Below are 22,657 nucleotides of genomic sequence, written 5' to 3'. Positions count from 1 at the left end.
AGGAGAGAGGAGTTTTCTGGAGCTGCCCTAGTGTGGAGAGCGCTGATGTTTCTTTTATGGAGTATTCTAAATGCTGGGACTTGCTGCAAGAGTGCTCTTTGGCTTTAGGTACGTGGATAGCAGGGTTCATTTTTTGTAAATAGCAGGCAAAAATAGGTGGCTGGCTAAGAGGAGTGTTCCTGAGTTTTATGGCATCAATAAAAGTTGTTGTTGTTGTACAGAGCACTTGGCTTTCTCCAGTGGTCTCTTACAACAGTTTTAATCAGGTTCCTCTCTGCACCAGGATGAACTCGGAGTTTGCTTGGCAGCTGTTCCACAAAATCCAGTCAAAATCCGGGCTTCCCACTGGAGTGAGCAGAGCTCATGGATGCGCTTGAGTGCTTTGCTGAAGCAGGGCCAGCCTGGGTGGAAACATCTCAACCAGGAGCCAGTCTCACCTTCTTTGGAGATATTTGCAAGGTACGAGATTTTTCTTTTCCTTCCAAATGTTGGGTTTATTTGAGGTTTGGTTGGTTTAGGTTTGTTTTGGGGTTGGTTTGTTTTGTTCTGGGGTTTTGGGTTTTTTTTTCAATCAGGAATAATCTCTCCAGAATGAAGATGTATGATATCCTCTTGTATATGAAAAAGTGCATAAATAAGAACAGATGCTTCCAGGGCAGAGGCCTGAGAAAGGCATTTCTTTTTGAAAACAGCAGTCAGAGGCTTTTCATAACTCTCCCCTTTTTGGCTGATGAGCTATGGTTGAGCACTGAGCCCTGGGCTGGGAAGCCCCACTAACCAGTTCCTTCCTCTATAAAACAGACACTGAAGAGGAATTTGATCCCGATCTCTCCTGCACATTCCACCACACACCTTAGGTCTGAGCTCCAAACCGCTGAGGGCAGCTGGATGACTCCACTGCAGTTCAGGGAATATCCGACCTGGGGTAGGCTTGGAAAATGTCACAGCAGCATTCCTGGCTTTGCTAAGGATGTGGGCTGCTCCCATTAATCAAGGCCTTAGGGCTGCATTTAAGCTAAAAATGTAGGGGAAAAATAGGAAAGAAGATGAGGATAAATAATGGGCCCGTGTGCATTCAGATCCCATTCTTCACCAAAATATAAAGCAGAGCCTAGAAGGAGGCAAGATTTAGTGCTGGCTCCCTTCTAACAAAGCTAGAACTAATGGCAATATGCCTTCTTATCCTGTTTCTTTAAACCAAAACTGAAATGAGGGAAAAGGGGGAAAGAATCCCTCCAAAAAGAGGAATCCTCCCCTTGTGCCCTTGGCCTTTCAGGCAGCCTGCACAGTGAATGTCTCCCTCACTCCTCCCTCCCGTGCCTCCCCTGGCTGCTCGTGGTTCATTCAAAGGCTGCCGCACCCTGTGGCATCTTTTGACTGAGGGGATCGCATTTTTCCACTTTTTGGGAGCCTGCAAACAACTCCACACCTCCAGCAAAACAAACAAAACCCTCACAGGGCTCGTTTTGCAGTTTCAGCCCAGATAAAACACCCTTTGGAGACGTTTTACTCATCCTTTCCTCCTGGACAAAAGCAGCAGAGTGAGGTTGTGGACAGGCTGATCATACCCCAACGTCATTTTAGTTGGTTGGAGTTGATGGGTGACAACATTTACTGCATGATAAAACAAAGCCTAGCTCAAGACCGATGGTAGCAAATTACCCTGCCCTCTACCAAAAGTCAAACTTGGGTTTTGATGTGTGTGAGAATCCTTTTTAATTGTAAACGACCATTTAAATTACCTCATTCAGCCGGGTGAAAGCTGTTGGAGTGGAAACCTCGGCTTAGGTGAGTCAGTAAATATTTGTACGACTGACAGCAGTAAAGGAAAAAAGTAGGCAAGTTTGCTTTTGTTTGGGCAAACAGAATGATAAAAATAAAATTGTGTCGTGTGGGATTAACGGTTAGGGAAATCTTACTTCTTCGAGCACCGTTCTTAGGTGAGGCTGCAGATCTGTCAGCACTGTCCCAATATCAAACGCATGAAAGAGAACCTTTTCAGTGTCACAGCAATAATATTCATAGGTGCAAGACGCTTTCAGACATGTCATTTAATCTGTAAGAAAACTGTTCCCGAATGGCTTGGGCACCAAAATGTTCTTTTGTTCCAAGATTTCAGAACAAATTGAGGCAGAGATGCAGGAGAAGATGAAATGTGATAGCTGAGATCTTCCAAGACAGCAAAAGAGACTCTCCTTTTCGCAGGTTTGCCACGCTTGTCTCTCATTTGTAATGATAAATCCACATTGCTGGGATTTTCCAAAGCATGCAATTCCAAGGGATTACTAAACCTGTTCCTAAATTATCGAGGGGTTTTTACAAAACTCCAGCAGCCATTTGTCAGTGACTTTACAGGGCATTTAGCATTTCCAGGACGGCCTCGGGCGTTTCTCTGGAATGCAAGTGTGGGAACCCGTGGGGATGGTTTTGCTGCCATTTCGCAAGACCTGAAGGTCATTTATAGGTGCTCCAGCTCCCCGCACATTTGGGTGCTTGTGGCATTTGGATAAGGATCTGCCAAATCCAATTCATCCCAAATAAGCCGCAAAACCAAATTTTTCTCTGCATACAAGAGGCGCTGGACATTTCAAGGTCACTCTGCTGCGTGCCTTCAGCTTGGAGACTTGTCTGGTTTCCAGACAAAATCTCTCATCAGGGGTTTCACTCTTTTCAATTTATCTAAGCAGCAGTGGACCTTTTCAGGTACCGAATCCGTATTTATTATGAACTGACGAACTTTTGTTGCTGTCATGCTAAAAAGCAAGAAAAAAGTTCTAGTCCTTAAAGAAAAACAAACAAAAACCAAACACAACCAAGCAAACCAAAATTTTAAAACAAACAAAAACCAACAAAAACCACACCCAAAAATAAACAAACAAACAAAACCCCCAGAAATCACTATGGTAGACATTTAGCTGAAGGCAGCTTATTTATTTTGTGAATTTATTGTTCAGCAATTGGTCTCCTGCTTTCCAACAATCAGCAGGTTCCATCTCATTCTTGCTCCTGGAGGTAGAAAAGCTGGAAAGGGCAGAGCGTAGCAAACTCACTCAACATCACAAACATCTCCCTGGTTTTTGGCAAAAATTCTGCACAGCTATTTCCCAGCTTTTCAGGAGCTTTTCAGCCTTTAGTGAAGGGAGTCAGGGACAAAACAGACAGCAAAGCAAATAGGGGTTGAACATTCACAGTCACTAAATACTGTTAACAGTCACTAAGCATTGCTGCCCGAGTCAGTAAAATACCAGTTGTCTCAGATTAAAAAATCTGCCTGAGAGCCTTTTGGAGAACATTCTTTTACAGAATAGAGTTTTCATTCTTTCTGGTTTCATTTCTGAGTGGTTGGTTTTTTTTCAAAGATACAGGCAGTATCAACATGATGAGAAAGACACGGACAACCGTGGGTCTGATTTTTCAGAAAAAATTTAAAAAAAAAGAAACCCAAGCAGAGAGGTTCTCCTGCACAGGGCTTTAAATCCAACATTTTCATAACTATTCAGCAAACCTCCCATGGAAAGACTTCCCACCACCACCTTCCTCCTACTCGCATCAAAGTGTTGTGAAAAAAAAAGCTGCCAAATGATGACTTGAACTCGTATTCCAGCAAAGAAAGTAGGCTGCCGACAACAAGGAGCTTTACATAAAGTTATCTTCCTGAGTCCCAAACAAAACAAAGCCCATCTTATCTCCACATCAATTTACACGATTTCTGTTTGAAGAAGCAGGGGGAAGGAAAAAAAAAAACAAACCAACCAAACCCCAACGTTTTTTAGGAATTTCCCTTATTTTAAAACGACCTGATTAATCCCTAAGTTTGCATAGATTTCAAGCTCAGGTGCAGCGAGGCAGGGCCGTCCTTTGCCTTGTTTGCCCATCTGGTTTCTGCGCGCCGGGGAATCGTGGCAGAGCAGACGGCGCTGGGAATATGGAACAAGTTACGCGAGCCGAGAGTCAGCGCGCAGCGTACACGTGTTCAAATTACCGGAGATTTGTTTCCCCTGCTAGGGAGGATTGAGGGATGAAAACGCAAAACCGTGGGATTCAGCTAAACCAAACAAAGGAATCCACGCTACGTTTTGGGCCAGATGCCTTTCTTCCTGAGAAGATTCTGCTTCCAAATGATTCAGGTGCAAACTTGTTGCCTGCTGGGACCGAGAGCCAAGAAGCCTTGGTTTTGCTTTGGGTGTGACACGTGACTGCAGGCAGGGGGTTTCTGCCTGGTTTTCTTCTGATTCAAGTTATTATTATTTTTTTTTTTTTTATCTGCAAAGTATGTGCACTAGGAGAGGAGTCCTACAGGCTGTGGCTGAGGGCTGGATTTTGGCCAGGCCTGAGTGGGTGCAAAGCAAGGCAGGGAAAGCTGGTGGAGGTTGTTAAAATCTTGCTTCGTGTTCAGCAGGGTGCAAAGAGGTTCCCTGAAAGCAGCTGTAGCCTCTGTAGAAGAATCTGCTGGGCCAGAGCAGTGGTTATGGCATAGCAGAAAGCAGAAAAACACCTCCTCCCCTGAGTGCTTTTATTCTGAGGAGAAATTCCTCTGACATCCAGGAAGGCAACAAAACCCCAGGATCACCTGAGGACTGAGCTTTACCTGCCAGGCATCATCTCAGGGCAGATGATTGCAAGGGCTTTGATATGAGCTCAAACACAGAACTGAGCTAACATGTCTGCAGGACTCCTAAATTAGAGCTGGCTGGTGTCCAGGCAGCTCCAAGCGGGAGCAGAGGAGCCTCAGGTCTGTCTGAAATGTCCTCTAGATGGATTCTCAGATAGGATGCTCTGAAGTGTTGCCTCTTGTGGTTGCAGTTGCCGTGTGGGTGGCTGAGCTCTCTGGATCACGTCTTGTAGAAACAGCACCTTGACAGTCCCATCAACGATACAGGGAGTTCTGGGTTCAGGATGAAAACTCCTCTTTTCAGAGTTCCTCAGATCTGAGGGATGGTTTGAAGGGAAAAAAAAGAATCTGATTCAGAACTTGAAAGGAATTCATGTCTTAGCCACTACATTTCCTACTGGGAAACATTACTAACTCTTACTCGAAGAGGTATTGACCAATAACTCTCCCAGTGTTTTCCTGGAAGCACAGCAAGTAAAGAGGCTGGAGAAAGGGAGTGTTTTGCTTTCCAACACTAAAAAATGAAATGCCCCCCTCCCCCTTACATGCACACAGAGTGCCCTCGAATCTGCAGAAAGAGCCTGGAACTCAAACTGAGGGCAGAGCTTGCTAAAAGCCATCAGGCCGTGTGAACGCAGGGCACTGACACCACAACATAATGAAAACCACCAGAGCTCCAACTTCATGTGGCTTTCAGGGACCCACAGCATCTGCTGGCTTTGTTTTGGAAATCTGCCTCTGCCCCATGCCAGTCACTGTGTCAAGAGAAGTCTGGGAGGGAGTCCTCTGGGCCTGCAGAGCAGGAACAGCAGGAACATCACGGCTGAACCATTCCAGGTGCTTGTTAAAACAGGGTTAGGCAAATGAGGGAGGAGAGAGGCCACAGGGCTTACTCTGCAGACGGTCTGATGGGCCTTGCATTTGGTGCAGTCATTCATTTCCATATGTGCATGAATTCCTCGCAGCATTCCTTGACTGCTTGGAATCGGGACTCCTCTGCATCCCTGTAAATGAGCACAGAGATCAAAACCACAGCAAACCCAAAAGAAAACCAATAAAACACTGTGCCTCCCTCAGCATTTGCTGCCAAGGACAAGTACAGCTTGTGCGCAGTGATGTGCAGGGAGGCTTTTTGTCAAGGACTTGCAGATTTTCCTCACCCACCAAATGTTTTCTCCTTGTGGTGGTTTCAGCTAGGGTAGAGGTGATTTTTCTTCTGTTTTGGGTCTGATAATACAGAGATGGTTTTGTTGTTGCTGAGCACGGCTCACACAGAGCCAAGGCCTTTCCTGCTTTTTGTCTTGTCAGGCTGAGGAGGAGACGCAGCCAGGACAGGTGACCCCAGGTGACCAAAGGGGCATCCCAGTGACATCCTGCTCAGGATATAAAGTGTGGGGAAGGAGGAGGAAGAGGGGACATTTGGAGGGATGGGGTGTGTGTTCTCAGGTCACTGTTAGGTGTGATGGGGATCCCTGCTCTCCTGGGGATGCTGAGCACCTGCCCACGGGAGAAAGTGAATTAATTCCTTGCTTTGCCTTGCCTGTGTGCAGCTTTTGCTTTCCCCATTGAACTGTCTTTATCTCGACCCATGAGTTTTCCAGCAGTTCTCTCCCCGATCCCACTGATGGGGGAGTGAGAATTTGAGACTGCTATAATGCTCTTCGCTACAAAATTGCTCTGACCTCATCTACACAAAACTGCAGACAGACTGTTCTGAGTAAGACCAAAAAACCCCTGCAATTAGAATTTACCAAAATGAGCTCTTCGGAAGATGCAAACAGGAAAGGCTAGGGGGTTTTTATGTCGCTGTGAAGTGCAGGAGGGAGGTGCTACCTAAGCCCTGTAAGTAAAAACGTGTCCAAGCAGCCAGAACAGGGCTGGAGTGAGGTCATGTCTTTGTCAGTGGCACTCAGGGAAAGCCTGACTTCACTCTGAGGGACCCCAAAGCCACGTCCTACACAGCAGCCCTGGGCCTGGAAGGCAGAGGCTGCAGCTCACAGGGGATGAGGAGGAAGTGACTGTCCAACCAAGAGCTGTTATTCACCCTCATTACGCTGTGGCTGCTCAGGGTTGTTCATGTGGATTTGCTGAGGCGTAGAAAACACGCAGCAAACGTTGGCTGGGTTGGAGACTGAGAGACCTCAACGTGTGATCATAAAGATATAGAATCAAGCAAGGCTTTCCCTCTCTCTAGCAAAATACAGGATTCTTAGCACAGCACAGTTTAATGATTGTATCAGTGGCCTGCCAATAGACAGAGAAGCATGGAGTCATAAAATGACCTTGGTTGGAAGGGAGCTTAAAGATCATCTAGTTCCAACCCCACTGTTGTGGATAGGGACATCTTTCCCTATCCCAGGTTTCTCAGAGTTTCATCCAAGCTGGCCTTGGACACTTCCAGGGGCAGCCACAGCTCCCTCTGAGCAACCTGTGCCAGGGCCTGCCCACCCTCACACGGAAGAATTCCTTTCTTTTATCTAATCTATCCCAATGCAGACTTCTGTGGGACACCACTGGTCACTGAAGTATAAAACCGGAGTCACTTAAATCATAAAATCAGCTTTGGAGGCAGTCTAAGCTTTAAAACGGGCCGGACACTGGCAGGAAGAATTTAGGATCCTGCTGTTGAAGTATGGGGCAGAGCAGTGCCTCTGGAAAGAAAAGCTGTAAACCATGACCTTAGAGGAGGAACATTCTCTCCAGAGAAGCAGGGGCTGTGCAAAAGCAAAGGGAGGAGCTGCTGGAGTTGCTCAGGTAATGAGTTGCTGGTGTGGTCTCTGCCCAACAGAGTTATGGAAGCCGAGGTGCAGCATAGCTTTGTCCAGCAGCAATATCCACAGCTTGGAGATGTTTTTGATCAGCTGGAGGAGGCCAAAAGAAGGACTGAAATACTGAAAAATTGTTCTTTGCATAAGCACAAGGTCCTTACTGTGCTTGAGGTTCACAAGGGAAGTGTCAGAGTGACGAGTTATTATCTATAATTTGACTAACTAGGAAAAAGAAGTAGCAGGCTCTTCGGACTGGCAGGAAAATGTTTAATAAGGTGTGATGTCTGGGCACTGCAGCTGAAAGGATTTCAGATTAGGAGCTGGATGCCATTTTGTACCAGTTAAGGTTAATAAGCATTGGAACACCTTTCCAAAAGCTCTCATTTCTTCCCTGAAAACAGGAAGTTTTAAGGAGTCAAGTGGGTCAGTCTGAGTGTTTTGGGTGTGAACACGTGGCATAAACGTAGTGCTAACACTCATCCTCCTCACACAACAGCAGCTGGCACCTTGTGGGACACCAGGTGCCTGTACTGGATGGAGTTCCAGCACGGAAAGGAGAGGGTTTCTCCGGGAAAGGTCATGGGTGGGACATTGCTTGGTTATGTTTTCTCTTAAAAACATGTCACCATATGGTTTCCGTGTTTGGAAGCGGTGAACTCCTGCTCTGAGCACAGGAGAATGGTTCTGCTCCACTGGGGATGGGTGAGTTTTTATGAACCATGGAAAGTCGTGCTGTTCACTGGCAAGGCCTTGAGTACACACATTTGCCAGTTCATATTGGAGAATATAAACCCCGGTAAACATCAGGAAGGAAATAAGGTTGCCTGGTGTGGTTATGATCTAGACCGTGACATGAACGTTGCAAAATGTTCCCCTGGGAGAAAAAAAAAAAAAAAATCTGAAAATATTGCAGGCAAGAGAGCAGGGAAGGGCTCTGAGAGAGAATAGGTGATTTGGGAAAGAGCCTTGAGGCTATGATGAAATCCCTGAAACTCAGACTACGTAGGAGAGCAAAAGTTTGGTTTGGTTGGGAAGTTTCTTGCCCTTTTTGCATGTCCTGAAAAGTGGGCTGCATGTTTTTATACTCCTTGGTAAAGCCATTTCAGGCCACAAGAGATTTTGTAGCATGATGTAGAGTTGAAGAGTGTTTTTGTCTAGTGGACCTCAGGTTTTTCTCCTGCTGAAGGTCAGGATAGATGGATTTTGAAAGGACCAGTTGTTCAGATCAACTCAAGCTCAAGCTGTTCTGTGCTCTGCCCACATATTTGTTAAAGACTGCATTTATTTATCTCTTTACGAATTTCTTTGCATCACAGCTGCTGAAGATTTCGAGGACTCACATTTGATGATATCCTGGGTGTCCAGTGAGGAGGGAAATCATTTCCTGGTGCAGGAACACTTCCCTGGCAGAATCAGGTAATGGAGCTCCCCCATGCCCCTTTCAAACACACACCCTCCCGGAACAATGGTGAAAAAGGAGTCGTGATATTTATCGATTTCCACCATTTAACTTCCTGAAATGGAAACCCTACTGACAGCCCATGCAGGCTGTATGGTCAGGAAAAGCAGACAAAGTCTCCCATTGTACCGCTCTGGTTGTTACGGGAGAGGATCTGCCTGCTTTGGTGTAACAGGATGTACTGCATATTTTGTATTTTTGCCCAGTGCTCCAATCCCTGTGGGCTAAACCTTTTCAACAGCAGCAATAAAAGAAGAAAAAGACTGAGGCCCTTCTCTTATACCACTTTTATTTTCGGGGGATATTAAATACAAAGAGTTTCACTCTCGGTGGAAGTTGTCCAAGTGACTCCAGGATACTGTGTAATCATTAGGAACTGGAAAAACTCAAACTGCCTGTCTGTAGTGGCTTGGATAAGACCTGCTGGGTGCCTTCCAGAAATGAATATTGCAGCTGTGATGAGACTTGGGTTTGGGCTTTTCTTGCGGGGTGAATCGCGCCCTTACGCCCAAGGCCAGCCTGAGCCTAATGCAGCATTTGAGACCCATTTAAGCCCTTAAAGTAAAGACTAATCTAGCATTTAGATGGCACACGGACCTCCCAGCCCTTCTGAGGGCTGCAAGGTACGGGCTAAACATTAAAATGTATGTCCTGATCATTAACACGTCTGTGCTAATCATTGAGTGGATGCTTTCCACTGCTAGAGACAGGAAAATGTATCCCAAAAGCTGCATCCCTGTCTTGCAGATGGAACATCTCGGCCTGCACAGTGTCTAAAACCTTTGAAAAGGAATGTTGTGCAGGGCTCAGCTGACACTGCAGCCTGATGTTCCTCTAAAGTAGCAGGACTGGCTTCTCTAGGAAGGAGTGCAGCTGCATGGGAGATCTGGACGTGGAACAGTGCGCTCAGGACGTGGCACCCTCTTAGCAGGATTTATTTGGTCTGGCTCTCTCTAGTCCTGTGCCCCGTGTGCCCATGGGAACGTATTTCTGGTTGAGTTTCATCCCCAAGGAATCCTCCGTGACACCTCCCTGGTGCAACCAAAGCACAGCCAGCGGAGGTAACAGGAGAATCCCTCCAAAAGCAGGATCACAGTCCTATCCCAGAAGCCCCCTGGGAGCACCTACAAGCCCCCTTAGACAGCAAGAGCTCTCAGAATGGTCCTCCCTGGGGATTAATGCTGGGAGAGCCAGCTCTAGGTTCTCCACCTTTCCCTCTTTCATGGCAAAGGTTTCTCGTTGCAGTGAGGAAAAGCCAGGTGAGGCTCTGGGCCAGGCAGTGGTGCCACCTGAGAGCATTCCCTCCTTCCTCACAGGACCTGCAAAGCCCTTCCTCCCCCAGTTTCAGGGCAACCAGGACTGAGATGGAAAAATCCGTGCACAAGGCAAGCAGAACTCGATCTCTGAAGTGGTGGAGCGTGTGTGTTAATGCCAGGTGAGATCTGGCAGGCCAAAGTTTGTTTTAAATTTCTCTTTAATCACTCTTACAGTTTGGACTTTGAAGTCTAGGGAAGTACATTTTCTGGTTTATGCCTCAGATGACATGGAAAAAGATATTCCACCTCCAGTGCTGGAATGTCATTTATAGATGTGTAAATTCATAAAGCTGTGCCTCGAACAATTTGCCCACGTGGAACCATCCCAATTTGCAGCAACTGAGAACTTGACTGAGAAAAAAAATTTAAAAAATAATATTTGGGGTATTTCTTTGATTATAATTACCCCAGAATTTCAGATCTAGCTATTTCAGAATATAGGGTCTATATCCAGGCTGTGTGCAAAAGAAGGGCTGGGAGGACCAGGGAGAAGCTGAACACACACATCTTTGGAAAAATATTTAAAGGAATAATGACAAAAAGCGGTAAGGTTTGGAGGGGTACAAGAGAATGCAGATTTATTTGAGCTCTGTTTTTCTACTACAGATGTTCTGCTAACTAGAGCAGAGATGTTCAGAGACCACATATTGGCTGTAAAATTCTAGGACTGCGATTAATTAAATGTCTGCTGCTCCTCATATAACTGGCACTCGAGAGTTTTTCAGGCCTTCTACTCCTCTGAAGGAACAGCTGTAGAATACATCACATGCATCTCTTGCCCCCTTCAAATGTATTTTTATAACAAGTGTCATTTTTTTTTTTTTACAAGGAAAAGTTTAACATTTTACCCTTCCTCTGATTATCTTGCTGCTGTTCAGAAAATAAAATAGGAGAAGGGTCTGATGCTTACTCTGCTAACATGTGATACTTCCTGCAGAGCAGCGCCTCCACCCAACATGTGTTTTTAAACAGAATTCATGGTAGGTTCAATGGTCACAATTATTCACTTGTGTTATGGCTTATGTGAGCCCATTTCTCGCAGCAGCTGTTGGAAGGCGAGGACCCCATTCCAGTCTGTTCTCCAGGTTAATGCCTGAAAACGTAAGAAATGCAGTTGGGCCTTTGCGCCTCCTCCTCCTCCTGTCTGGACAATCCATCTGCTGACCCCTCCCCTGGATACCTGTAAGACATGTACTTTTATTACATGATACATCTTTATTTATTTTACGTTTAGTCTTGCAGAAATCTCTTTTCCTCCTCCGTGATGCCTCAAGAATTTGATTTCTAGCCAGGCCTCAGACGGTTTCCTATTTTAATTCGATAGGGTGCCCACAAATTCACAACATCCTTGTGTTGTTACAGTAAAACAATACAGTATTTTAAAAGCGCCCAACGCGCTTCAACTCCACACCCCTCGTGGCTGCCTCCTCAGCCGTGACAGAAAAATGAAGCTGATGTTAAATGTAAAATTTTCAGCCTGCTGGAACTGTTATACCCTTGGTCCGCTGCTTGCACGTGTCACTTCCAAAAACACAACCCCCAAGCAAAGGCGTCTCCTTTGCACCCTTGAAGATGTCATGGACCATAAAGAAGCAAGTAAAACATTTTGCCTTGAAGCCACAGCTGTTCACACCAAAATCACTTGCTGCATGCCTGACCAAATATGACCGCTTTAAGCTCACGGTTTTGTTTTCAACTGAAGAGCTTGGCCAGTTACAACTGCTGTGGGTGGGCCTGTAGGAACTTTGTCCAGGACTCGGTGGAAATGCCCGCTGTGTGTGGAGGGAATGCCAGCCATGGAGATGGAAGAGGGCACAGCCCACAGCCAGCTGCCTTGGCCACAGGCAGGAGGAGAAGGATGCAGGAGTTACCTCAGTCTTCAGGAGCTCCCGGCACATCTGGTGAGACTGGCAGGAAGGATGCACCAGTAAGGGTGGTGTTGTCTTATTTATCAACAACAAATCCATTTCAGTATCACCAAGCAAGCTAAAGTCACTCAAAACAGCTGCCAGGAGAGCTCCCATCTGAGTGGCTTTTCACAGCATCCAAGCCACAGAAAGACACCTGCTCCAAAAAAGGTACAGTGTTGCATATGTTGGTATCTTAGGGTGGGGGTTTAAGGCTGTATAACTTATTCCAAGTGCTGGAATATCCAGTCCTTTCCAGAAGACTAGCCTAAAATATTAATCTTTAAGAATTCTTTGCAAAATTACTCATAATGAGTATTTTATTTACTAATGAGCCCTTCAGAAATAAATTTATTCAGTGGTTTTAATGCACCACCGAAGGGAAGCTTTAAGATGAGCAGACTGGAGCACTGTAATCATAATGTTCGCCTTGTTAAAACTTCTGACAGGACCAACAAACCATGGCCCTGGACACTTCCAGGGATGAAGCACCCACAGTTTCTCTGGGCAACTTGCTCAAGTGCCCTGCCACCCTCAGAATGTAAATTTTTTCCCTAACATCCAATCTGAACATCCTTACTTTTCATTTGAAGCTGTTCCCCCTTTGTCCCGTCGTTACAGGGTCTTACAATTAATCCTGCTCCATCTTTCCTCTATGTTCCCTTCAGGGACTGGAAGGCTGCATTAGGTCACTCCAAAGTCTTTTCTCTCCAGGCTGAACAATCCCAGAGCTGCTCCATCCCTCTGATCATCATCATATTAAAATTTCCTATAAAGTTAACAGAGAGAGGCTTTTAACCCTCAGGAGGGACAAAGATGTCCTATGTTAAGAATTGTGTTCCTGCAGGTAGATTTTTTTAATAGGATCTTACCCAAACCTGGATCCATTCCCAGCTATAGGCCTGCGTTGATCACAAGTCTATCAAATGCTGATTTTTTGGTGTTTAGAACATGTTGGGCAGGCAAATCTCTTGGGTTTGATCCGGCCTTCTTATAATTTTACAGAACAAATGCTGCTTCCCAGAGTAACTGCTGTCTTCCCTGTGCAATGACAGAAAAATGCCTGACAGTCCTAACACCAGAACACTGAAAACTGAACCGAATGATTGTCATTTCCAAGAAGGAAGTGTTCCATTAATGGTGGAGGACAGGTGCTGCTGGGTAGGACATCCCTGCTAGGCCTTGACTACTCCTCAGGGGGCTGTAGGCAGACACGGGACCTTGGATTCATGGTTTTCTAACCCCTTCTGACGTTCCTGAGCATTGAAAAAGAAGTGACGTAAAACAGGACCTTTTTATAAAAAAAAAAAAAATTGGAAGGACACCTGGATAAAATCCTTAACAACTTTCCCAGTATCTCCACGTCTCTCACGCTACTCCTTCATGTGAGTGTTAATAATGCTTACAGCCGAGTTTCTTATGGGACTGAAACCCTACAGGATCAGGAATCCCCTGCTAGCCAGGCTGGTATTTGCAGGATCCTAAAGGGTTTCGCAGACAGACCCAGGGGGTGAAACACAACTTTAGTGACAGCAGCTTGTAGCTCCCAGAGACTCCGGAGGATTGTGCCTTCTTTCATCGGGATTGAATTCCATCCAAAGCATACAAGGCTTGTGTTGTGCCTCAGAACTAATTGAGGATTTGTGGCTCTCTATCGCTCAGCTGGGAAAGGTCAGCCTTGAAATTTCCAGGTCAGAAGTGTTTGACAAGGATTTAGTGTCATCCACAACTTGGGACATGCTAACAGGATTTCTTGTTTAAAGGCAGTGCTGTAACTGTAGAAAGAGGCTAAGAGGGCAAAACTGTGAGGAAGGAGATGATTCATTCCAGTGATTTATCCTTCCACTTCCAGGCTCTCAGACTGAAAGATGTTCCCTCTCATTGCAGGAGGCATGACTGACCCATCTTTCCATTATTGCACTGCTGTGCTGAGTTACTGCAGTTTTGAAACGTAAATAGGACAGATTTCCTAATCTGTGGGGTGATTTGCACAGAGTAATTTGTACCTTCCAGGAAAGCCTGGATCCTTGCTTGGTGCAACAGGGCAGCCCAGCCAACTTCTTCTGTCATTTGGGAAATCAAAGACAGCTCCAGGGACGAGCAGTGGGACTCACCATTTAATTATCAGCAGCCCTTCTAAGCATTCCTGTTTTTCCAGGGTTATATGGCTGGACAGTTGGAATTAGGCTGTAGCCTGGGAGAACGTTACACTGGCCTCTTGTGCACCATATGCCTTTTCGTTGACAAACTAACACTTCTTTAATGAGACGTGCTGAGGTTGTTATCCAAAATCCATTCCTTATCCCAGATCTCCTCTCTAGCACCCCTCCCAGGGGTATCTGGGAGTTTGGACCCAGAATTATTTGCCAATCCAGGGCTCAGTCAGGTCCCAGTGAAGTCAATAAAAATATTGTTGGTGCTGAGCCGGCATGCATTAGGCTCAAAGGGAAAGTAAAACCCATCCAAGAAAATTACAGGTTCTTTTTTCAATCAAAATATATCTTCTCTCTTTCTCTCTCCCTTTAGTGTTTTGGTTTTGTTTTTTTTTTTTTGCTGCTGTTTTAACTTTATAACGAGTTTAAGTAACTGAGAAAATGTTTAAATTTTTAAATGTTGAATAGTCCTGGCCCAATGCCCCAAAAAGTTAATGTGACCTCCCTAATACATAACTCTTATTAATTTTGAAACCTAGTGACTCCAGTCAAGAATTTTTGGAGATGACAGAACACTGAAATGTAGAAAAAGAAATACCAGGAGGTTGAGAAGTGAACTTCACTTTGCAGGTATCACCATTTCCCAAAAAAAAATGGAAGAAGAATGAACATTGGCAAAACTTCGGTGAGTGAAACGTTTCCTAAGCACAACCTCTGGGTTATGTTAAAGCAATCACTGACGTGGGAATATTAATTTTTGAAGCTTTTGTGGCTTTAGTTAAGCTGTTCTTTAGAGCAATGGTGGAAGCTACAGGGGCAGGTCTGTGCATCCCACCAAGCCATCCTGACCCTGCCAAGCATTACAGGTGTGCACATCATTTTCTCCCAGACAGAGCGGTCGGGGGGGAGGTGCTGCTCGCAGGTGAGGATGAGGATGGAGACCTGCATCCCTGCAGAGTCCTGCAGCCAGAGAGCACCTGTTCCTGCCTGCGTCTCGGGACGTGGAGAGGAAACACGGGATAAATAAGCACTTTTGTTTGTCGGTGTGGGGTCTGGACCTCAGCAGGGGGAAATCACTCGGAATCCCCAGGAGTTGCCTTGCTCTCACCTTCCCAGAGCCCTTCCAGCCCACGACCTCGGCAGGGAAGGAGCTCCTTGCCATCCGCTCGCTCCATGGGCAGTGCTGAGGTGACCGCAGCCCGCTGCCCTCGGCGGTGTCCCCGCTGCAGCCCCAGGCGGGGGGTGGCAGACGAGGGGACGGGGTCGGCGGGCGTGTGTGACAGCGGGGGGATGATCTAAGGGTCCGAAGGTCAGAGCAAGCCCAGCCTGCTCCCCGCCCACTGCTGCCGGGGCTCGGGGCAGTCACGGTCCGCCCGAGTGGGTGACAGCTTGCCGGCCCTTAATGACAGGCTGGGGGCACCGCGGCTGCCCAGACAAAGACGGGAAGTTTGGCGCTGCCCCGGGCAGGGGCCGGGACACGGCGGGGACACGGCGGGACCGGGGAGCTCCATCAGCCCGGCACAGCCGCGGCAGCTCCCTCGCTGGAGCCAGGCGCAGACCTCTCCTCCTCTTCCTCCTCCTCCTCCTCCTCCTCGCCGAGCTCTGCGAGCCGCAATCCCGGCAGGACGCGAGGTAAGCGGGGGACACCCCGAGCCCCGCTCGGCTCTGCGGCTCCCGGCGATTCGGGGGACACCTCGCGTTTTTCACACGCGACAAAAACATCTCTCGGCTGCCGGTCTCTCTCTGCCGTGCCCCCGGCTCCCTCCGGCTCTTCTCCTCTCCTGCTTCCCTCTCTCCCGCTCACTCTCGCTGGTTTTCTCCTCCCCCCGAAACCGCCCCCCCTCCCCCTTTCCGCCTCCCCTCAAGTTTCTCCTTCTGTCTGATTAAATGAGAAGGAAGTGTGGGAGTGGTGGTTTTGAAGCTCTCCCTTTAAGAGGCAGCCTGCAGTGACGAATTGTTGAAATTGCCATTGCAGGATGGCATTCCGCTATAAATTCATTGTTCCACCTCCTCTCATCTTCACATTTCTCTCCCTTCTCCTCTTGTTCACATCGACAGACTGGGGATAACAACAACAACAACAGGAAAGATACAGGGAGGGGGCTTTTACAGAAATCCAGGACGTTTTCCGCTTCTTGGGCTTTTTTCTTTTTTTTTTTTTTTTCCTTTTTTTTTTTTTCTTTTTAACCGTCTCACCGGAGACGATCGAGGCGGTTTGGGGTGCCTGAATTTCTCCTCTCCCCTTCTCCTCCTCCTCTTCAAAACAAAAGAGGGCAAAAGAAGGAAAGGAGCCCACCGGAGCCCGAGAAAGTGCCGAGTCGCAGCAGACCTGCCCCTGCTGCTGCTGCTGCTGCTGGTGATGATCCGGTGACTACAGCAGAGAAGTAGAAGAGGAGTGGGAAGTGCTCAAACTTCTCTACTTGCCGGCTCCGAGCCGTCTCTCCTCCTTTTCCTCTCTCCTCACTTTGCCTCCCCGGCAGCAGCGATTTAGATTTTCTCTTTTTTTCTTTTTTTTTTTTTCTTTAATTTTCCCTCTCTCTCTCTCTGTCCTTCCATGTGCTCCCGGCTCTTCCCTGCAGAGAAACACAAAGTTCACACGCGAGCGGCTTTTGTTGACATTTTTTTCTCTCCCACTCACACTTGACTTAGGGAGCGAGAACTTTTTTTTTTTCCTAATTTTTATTTTTATTGTCGTTCCTTTTTTTTTTTTTTTTTTTTTTTTTTTTTTTCTTCTTCCCCTTCCCCGCATCTCCCCTTTCCTCCCCGTCCCTTAAACTACGCCGGCTCCTTCCACCGCCGTCTCCCGTTGTTACCACCGCCGTCATTGCCGTGACGGCCGCCCCGCTGCCCCGCGCCGAGGCGAGGATGCTGCCGGCGCTGCTGTGGCTGCTGCTGGCCGCCCGCGCCGCACCTGCCGAGCCCGGCGCGCCGCCCGCCCGGCCCCCCGCCCCCGGGCCGCCCCGCGGGGCCGTGCGGCGCCTCGACCCGACCTACGCGGGGGGCGGCAGGGCGGGCTACGTGCTCTACGCCGGCGGACAGCGCTTCCTGCTCGACCTGGAGCGCGACGGGCCGCGCTGCCGCTACCGCGGCACGGTGGACGGCAACCCGCGCTCGCTGGCCGTCTTCGACCTCTGCGGCGGCCTCGACGGCTTCTTCGCCGTGGGCCGCTCCCGCTACACCGTGCGCCCGGCGCGCCGCGCTCCGCGCGGGGAGGCCGGAGCGCGGATCTACGGCGAGGGCCCGGCCCGCGCCCCTCACGTCTTCCGCAGGGACGGCTTCAGCTTCGAGACGGTGCCGGCCCGCGCCAGCTGCGAGACCCGAGACCCCGCCGCGCCGGCGGGCGGGGACGGGCGGAGGCGGCGGCGGCGGCGCTCCGTGTCCCGGGCCCGGCAGGTGGAGCTGCTGCTGGTGGCCGACGCCTCCATGGTGCGCAAGTACGGGAAGGGGCTGCAGCACTACCTGCTCACCCTGGCCTCCATCGCCTCCCGGCTCTACGCGCACGCCAGCCTGGAGAACCACGTGCGGCTGGCCGTGGTGAAGGTGGTGGCGCTGGGCGACAAGGAGAAGGGGCTGGAGGTCAACAGGAACGCCGCCACCACGCTCAAGAACTTCTGCAAGTGGCAGCACCAGCACAACCGCCTCGACGATGACCACGAGGAGCACTACGATGCCGCCATCCTCTTCACCCGCGAGGTAGGCGTGGGCACGGCCCCGACGGCGACGAGGTGTCCCTGGAGCGTGCGGTGGCCGGGCGGCCACCCTGCTCGGCTTTGCCCCGCCGTGGCCTCCCCGCTCACGGATCCGGCTCGTCCGTCGGGCAGTGCAGCATCTCGGGGAGCGGTCCCCACGCCCAGCTGCCGGGGGTGGCAGAGGGGCTGTGTGTGTCCCCTGCCCTGTGCTGTCAGCCCCTCTGTGGGTGCACCAGTGCAATGTCGGGAGCCCAGCCCGGTGGGGAGGTAGGACTCAGCCTAACATCCCTCTGCTTGGGACGTGACTTTGTCCCGTCGGTCCCTGTGAGGCGTGGAACACCCGGCTGCTCTGGCTCTGCGGAGGTGGTCCAGGTGGGAAGGGTTGATAGCACTTCCGAGCCTAAATTAGCACCCAGACAATCCTGCTGGTGAAAGCGGTGGAGAGCGCCTTAGGAGCACAGACGTCCTGCTTGTGGGGCACATCGGGACGCTATTTCCAGCTCCGCCGCGCTGGAAGCCAGCAGCGCTTGTGGTCCGAGTGTAGGACGTAAATGCAGACCGCAGGTAAACAGAGCTGCCCAGGCCGAGCGAGCTGGGCTGGTGGCAAGGGGCTGCAGTCCCTGTCTTGTCCCCCTGAGCAGCTGCGGGTCGGCTCTGCCCGTGTTGCCCTTGCAGAGCCGCGCCTCGTTGCTCCACGCCGGGTTGTTGACTAATTACATTGCCAGAGGTCGTTAAGGGACATTGCTCTGGTAGACATGTGGCCGAGTTTATGCAATGAAGTTCTGTAAGAATATCCCTTCGGCGGTTTGGGTTTGGTGTTTTCTTTTTTTTTTTTTTCCCTTTCCCCAAGTACGAAGAAAAAAAAAAATAACTGCATGACTTTCCGTTCATTTGAGTTCTCCGGCTTTGCTACGTCGTAGGAGCCTGCCAAAAAGGATGCTTTGGATGGTTTGTGGAAGGAGTTGCTCCAGAAGGGGGGAAAAAAAAGCGCCTGGCTTGCTTTTATGGCTGTAAATAGTTGAAACATTAGGTTCTGTGTCAGGCATCACTTGTACAACAGGAGCCCTTTTTAGCAGTTTAAAGCTCATCCGTGCAATTTGCAGGCTTTCGGTTTTTTTTATCGCTATAATCTGAATGAAAGCGGGCTACCTAGACTGGGTCAGAGTGCTTTTGGGTTTGCTGTAAGGATCTTTTCTAACGGCTTATTAAGCCTGGGCGAGGATCCATCACTTCTCTTGAAGACTTTCTCTCTGCCAGTATTCCCACTTATTTCCCTGGGCCGTATGATAATTCAGAAACGCTTTGGGTGGCGACTGTGAACCTTAACATCAGTCAATTATTAAAAGTTAATTTGGATTGAGCTAGGATGTGGCTTTCAGTGCAGTTGCTTTAGAGATGCTTAGCTGTAATTCTTTGCATGGACACCCTCCTGCCAGAGTAAGAGGGTGCTGCTAATCAGTAATGCACTTTCAAAGACTCGTGAGCAATGCATAGAATTGCCTCTCTGGGATGTAAGTAGTGCTGGGAATAAACATATCACCACAGTTCCTGTGGTCTCCTTCCACTCTTAAGATGCAAATGTTGCTTGCACTGCTACTCTGGGCTGCTTCATGAGAAAAAAAAAAAACCCACAGGCTTTTGTTTTCGTGGTTTACATTTTAACAGCTCTAACTCTGGGATTAGCTGCTCGATGCAGTTCAGGACAACTTAATCTGCTTTAATGCCTTTGCTGTGTGCTCACGGACGTTGTTTGGCAGGGTTTGAGTGAATTAAGAACCAGACCGGAGTTTCTTGCTACATGTGTTCATGATGTTCTTTGCAGAGAGTGTGTGTGAGCCCACACGATTTTTATATGCTTACCCTTGAAATGTCAACACGAATCTATTTGCTCCCTGTGGAATGTAAACACGGAAAGGGTTAAAGGGTGAAAAAAAGCAGCGGAGATGTTTCCTGGAGAAAACAGCCCCACTTTGAACTCAAGGAGAGATTTTTTCCAGTTTAGCTTTTCAATGAGAGTGGCAGCAGTTGGCAGGAGAGCACCACTTTTACAACTCTGTTTTGGACGGATGAAGTTGGTTGCTAAGCTACAAGACGCCGAGCCGTGGCTGCGTGTTTTGATGGGCTCTGAATATCGTCATGCTGATTGCTGAACATCCAGATGTCTCTTTCTAAGTGCCCTGGGTTTCAGGCATTGGGCAGACGTGTGAGGTACATTTTTCCATGGTTGTTTACCAACCCCAGGCCACCTTGAGCTTCGTCGGCAGAATAATATTTGCAGATCGTTTGTCAGCTGAATGCGTGGCCTCAGCTGTATGGAATTGGTTTGTGTAGATAGAATCTGCATTGTGCATGGCTGGTGCCATACAAATCCCTAATATAACAATTATCTTTGTTCCAGAGGGACATTTGATTGGATGGGGGGTTTTTTTACACCAAAAGAGGGCTTTATTTGAGTTCCTTACAAAGGAAGAATCCCGACAGAATTCAGCAGTGTTCGCCCCATCCTCTTTGGTTGTCTTTACTGCTTTAAAGATAAATTAGTAACCACTGACAGACTGAGAGTGCATTGGCAGCACTCCTTTATTATTAAATTAGTAGTGCTTCACGTTTTATTAGATAATATAAGTTCAAATGACGGCTGTCATCATTATTCCTACTAGGAAGTACTTCCCTTGTAAAGAAAAATTGAAGGAAATTTAGTGATTCTGAGTTAAAACAGCCACTTACTTCTGGTCATAATCTGTATTTAACTGGATAAGGGCTTTAAAGCAATTACCCTGCAGGTCACAGTAAATCAGTATAAACACGAATTCAGTTTGGGGTGATACAGGCAGCATCTTAAAGCTATTTTGAGGCTTAGTGTTGCTTATCAGTGATGGCAAGGGTCCATTAGCTGCAGTGGGTCCTGTGTTTACTCTGTAAATGCAAGGAGTTACATGTCTGGCCACTTCGAAAACCTTCAGTGGACATAGCATTATCTGCTACTAAATATTGCAGAAGTCTAGTCTATTGAAGTCTGATAATGAGTATTATCAGAAGTGTATTTTCCCAGTGGTCCCTATCTCTCATTTTAACCCATGAGGAAGGAGCAGGACAGAGCATGACAGAGGTCTGACTGGACACTACAAAAACGTGGTATTTTTCTGATATTTCCGAATTTCCTCAAGGCAGCTTGGCCATAACAGCCTTAGAGAGTACATGGGTCCCCTGCTGCTGGATTACTTTGTGGTTGAGTCCTTGGCAGCAGCTGTAAATCTTTGGGCCACATGAATCCTAGAGCATCCTGCATGGAATTTGGTGGTGCAAGGATGCAGTTCTGGCGGCCAGGTGAATCCTCCACCCCACAGAGGAGTGGCTGTGTAGTTGGGAGGAGGAAGAGCTTGCAAAGCTCTCTTTCCCTGGAGTTAAGATCATATGTTGTCCATGGCAGTGAAGTCAACAGCAAATTTAGAGTTTATTCTGTTTTCAGCCTTTTTTAATAGTGAACAGTGTGCTGGAAGCAGATTATCTTCAGATTTTTATGGGTGCAACAAAACACTTGCCAGATTATTTGTCGCAGTGGCAAAACAGATTAGATGGGACTTGCAAACTGCAGTTGAACTCACAGTCCTTTTTCTGAGGCTCAGCCTGCTCTGCAATTATCCTCTAGAATTCATCCAGTCTATTTCATTAGTGGCCCTTAGTTAAATTTCAAGTGAACTATTGAATGCATTTGGACAAAATCCAGCTCCCTTCCTTTCTCCCCAGTTCTGAATCATCTGAAGATTAAAATAGATGTTTCTCACAGTAGATACAGACATTAGGAGCAAGGAAAAAATCCTTTCCAAAGGGCTTGTTAGCATCATCTGTGATAGTACCATCACACCTGGCTCGAGCAGAGGGTTCATGCCAGAGCCAAAGGCCACTGTCCTGCCTTTTTCCACACAGCAATTATATGGGGCTGGTGTGTTTGATTTAGTTTAACTGTCCATCTGGCAGTGCTGTTGAAATTTAACAGCAAGCTTTGTATCATCTCAGCTCTGTAGATGATATTTTCATTGCATGGAGCACATGCTTTCTTTGGCTCTGCTTCTTTCTTCTCTCCTTCCTTTTTTTTTTTTTTTTCTTTTCTCTGTTATCATCTTCCAACAATTATTATTCCCTAGTAGTAAAGCTAGTCACTGTACCAGTGGTCAGTAGAATAGATTTCACTGCTAATTATTATTACTCTGAAGAAATTGTAGTGTGATGTGTATACCAGTTTCATAGTGTTTTCACCAACTCTGCTGCCCATCTAATACATTTAAATGATGTCCCTAGGGAAAACGAAGTGGGCCATAACTGATAGAAGAGAAGTTTGATTCACCCTGCTCTGGAGAGATGGAGTTCCCCCACAAAGGAGCTGTGGCTTGGGCAGGTTAAATCACACTTTTTTACTTGGTCATCAGTCACCAGTTTCTTCCCTGAGACGTCTGCTCCTCATGCAGATTCCAAATGCTTTACGTGCGTTTTTGTCAATGTTTTTAAATAACCTGTAGTTTGCATGACTGTGCTGTGTTTTTTATTTTTCAAATGCTCAAGCCTCAGGATCATATCTATCATGTGAACCTCAAAAGCAACTTACCTCAATTTTTCAGCTAAACTAGTGGGGAAATAGATTTGGGTTTAGTTTTGGTAGATGTGGCAGGTATCACCATTGTGGTTTTCCTCAGAAGGGAGCCAGGCTTTGGCCACCCTCTCAAAACGTGGCCAGTGAGTCTTTCCTCGCCCGGAA

The 22,657-nt window shown here is 47.8% G+C and overlaps 2 protein-coding genes and 1 long non-coding RNA gene across 13 annotated transcripts in view; all 3 read left to right on the top strand.

Annotated features, from left to right (window-relative positions):
• Positions 1–11,215, top strand: part of LOC136303963 (chromatin assembly factor 1 subunit A-like) — a 220,802-nt gene extending 209,587 nt beyond the window's left edge. For all 11 annotated transcript variants that reach the window (XR_010724331.1, XR_010724333.1, XR_010724340.1 and 8 more), the window contains 4 exons: positions 284–459; positions 8,697–8,796; positions 10,156–10,274; positions 11,201–11,215. The gene's annotated coding sequence lies outside the window, so the exon portion shown is untranslated. The remainder of the gene's footprint in view (positions 1–283; positions 460–8,696; positions 8,797–10,155; positions 10,275–11,200) is intronic.
• Positions 11,216–11,928: 713 nt separating this feature from the next.
• LOC136304006 (uncharacterized) lies at positions 11,929–15,798 on the top strand. The gene is made up of 3 exons (XR_010724346.1): positions 11,929–12,233; positions 14,755–14,900; positions 15,625–15,798. It is a non-coding gene; the product is annotated as an uncharacterized lncRNA (long non-coding RNA).
• A 1,127-nt stretch (positions 15,799–16,925) lies between these two features.
• ADAMTS5 (ADAM metallopeptidase with thrombospondin type 1 motif 5) overlaps positions 16,926–22,657 on the top strand; it is a 38,316-nt gene continuing 32,584 nt past the window's right edge. Inside the window, exon 1 of the mRNA XM_066207637.1 lies at positions 16,926–17,908. Coding sequence (XP_066063734.1) covers positions 17,081–17,908 — 828 coding nt within the window. The 5' untranslated portion in view covers positions 16,926–17,080. The remainder of the gene's footprint in view (positions 17,909–22,657) is intronic.

The sequence above is a fragment of the Chamaea fasciata genome, unplaced genomic scaffold, assembly GCF_029207755.1.
Source record: "Chamaea fasciata isolate MVZ Bird 193981 ecotype frontalis unplaced genomic scaffold, bChaFas1.0.hap1 SCAF_2, whole genome shotgun sequence".
Classification (NCBI taxonomy): domain Eukaryota; kingdom Metazoa; phylum Chordata; class Aves; order Passeriformes; family Sylviidae; genus Chamaea; species Chamaea fasciata.
This window is presented reverse-complemented; position numbering and strand designations above follow the sequence as displayed.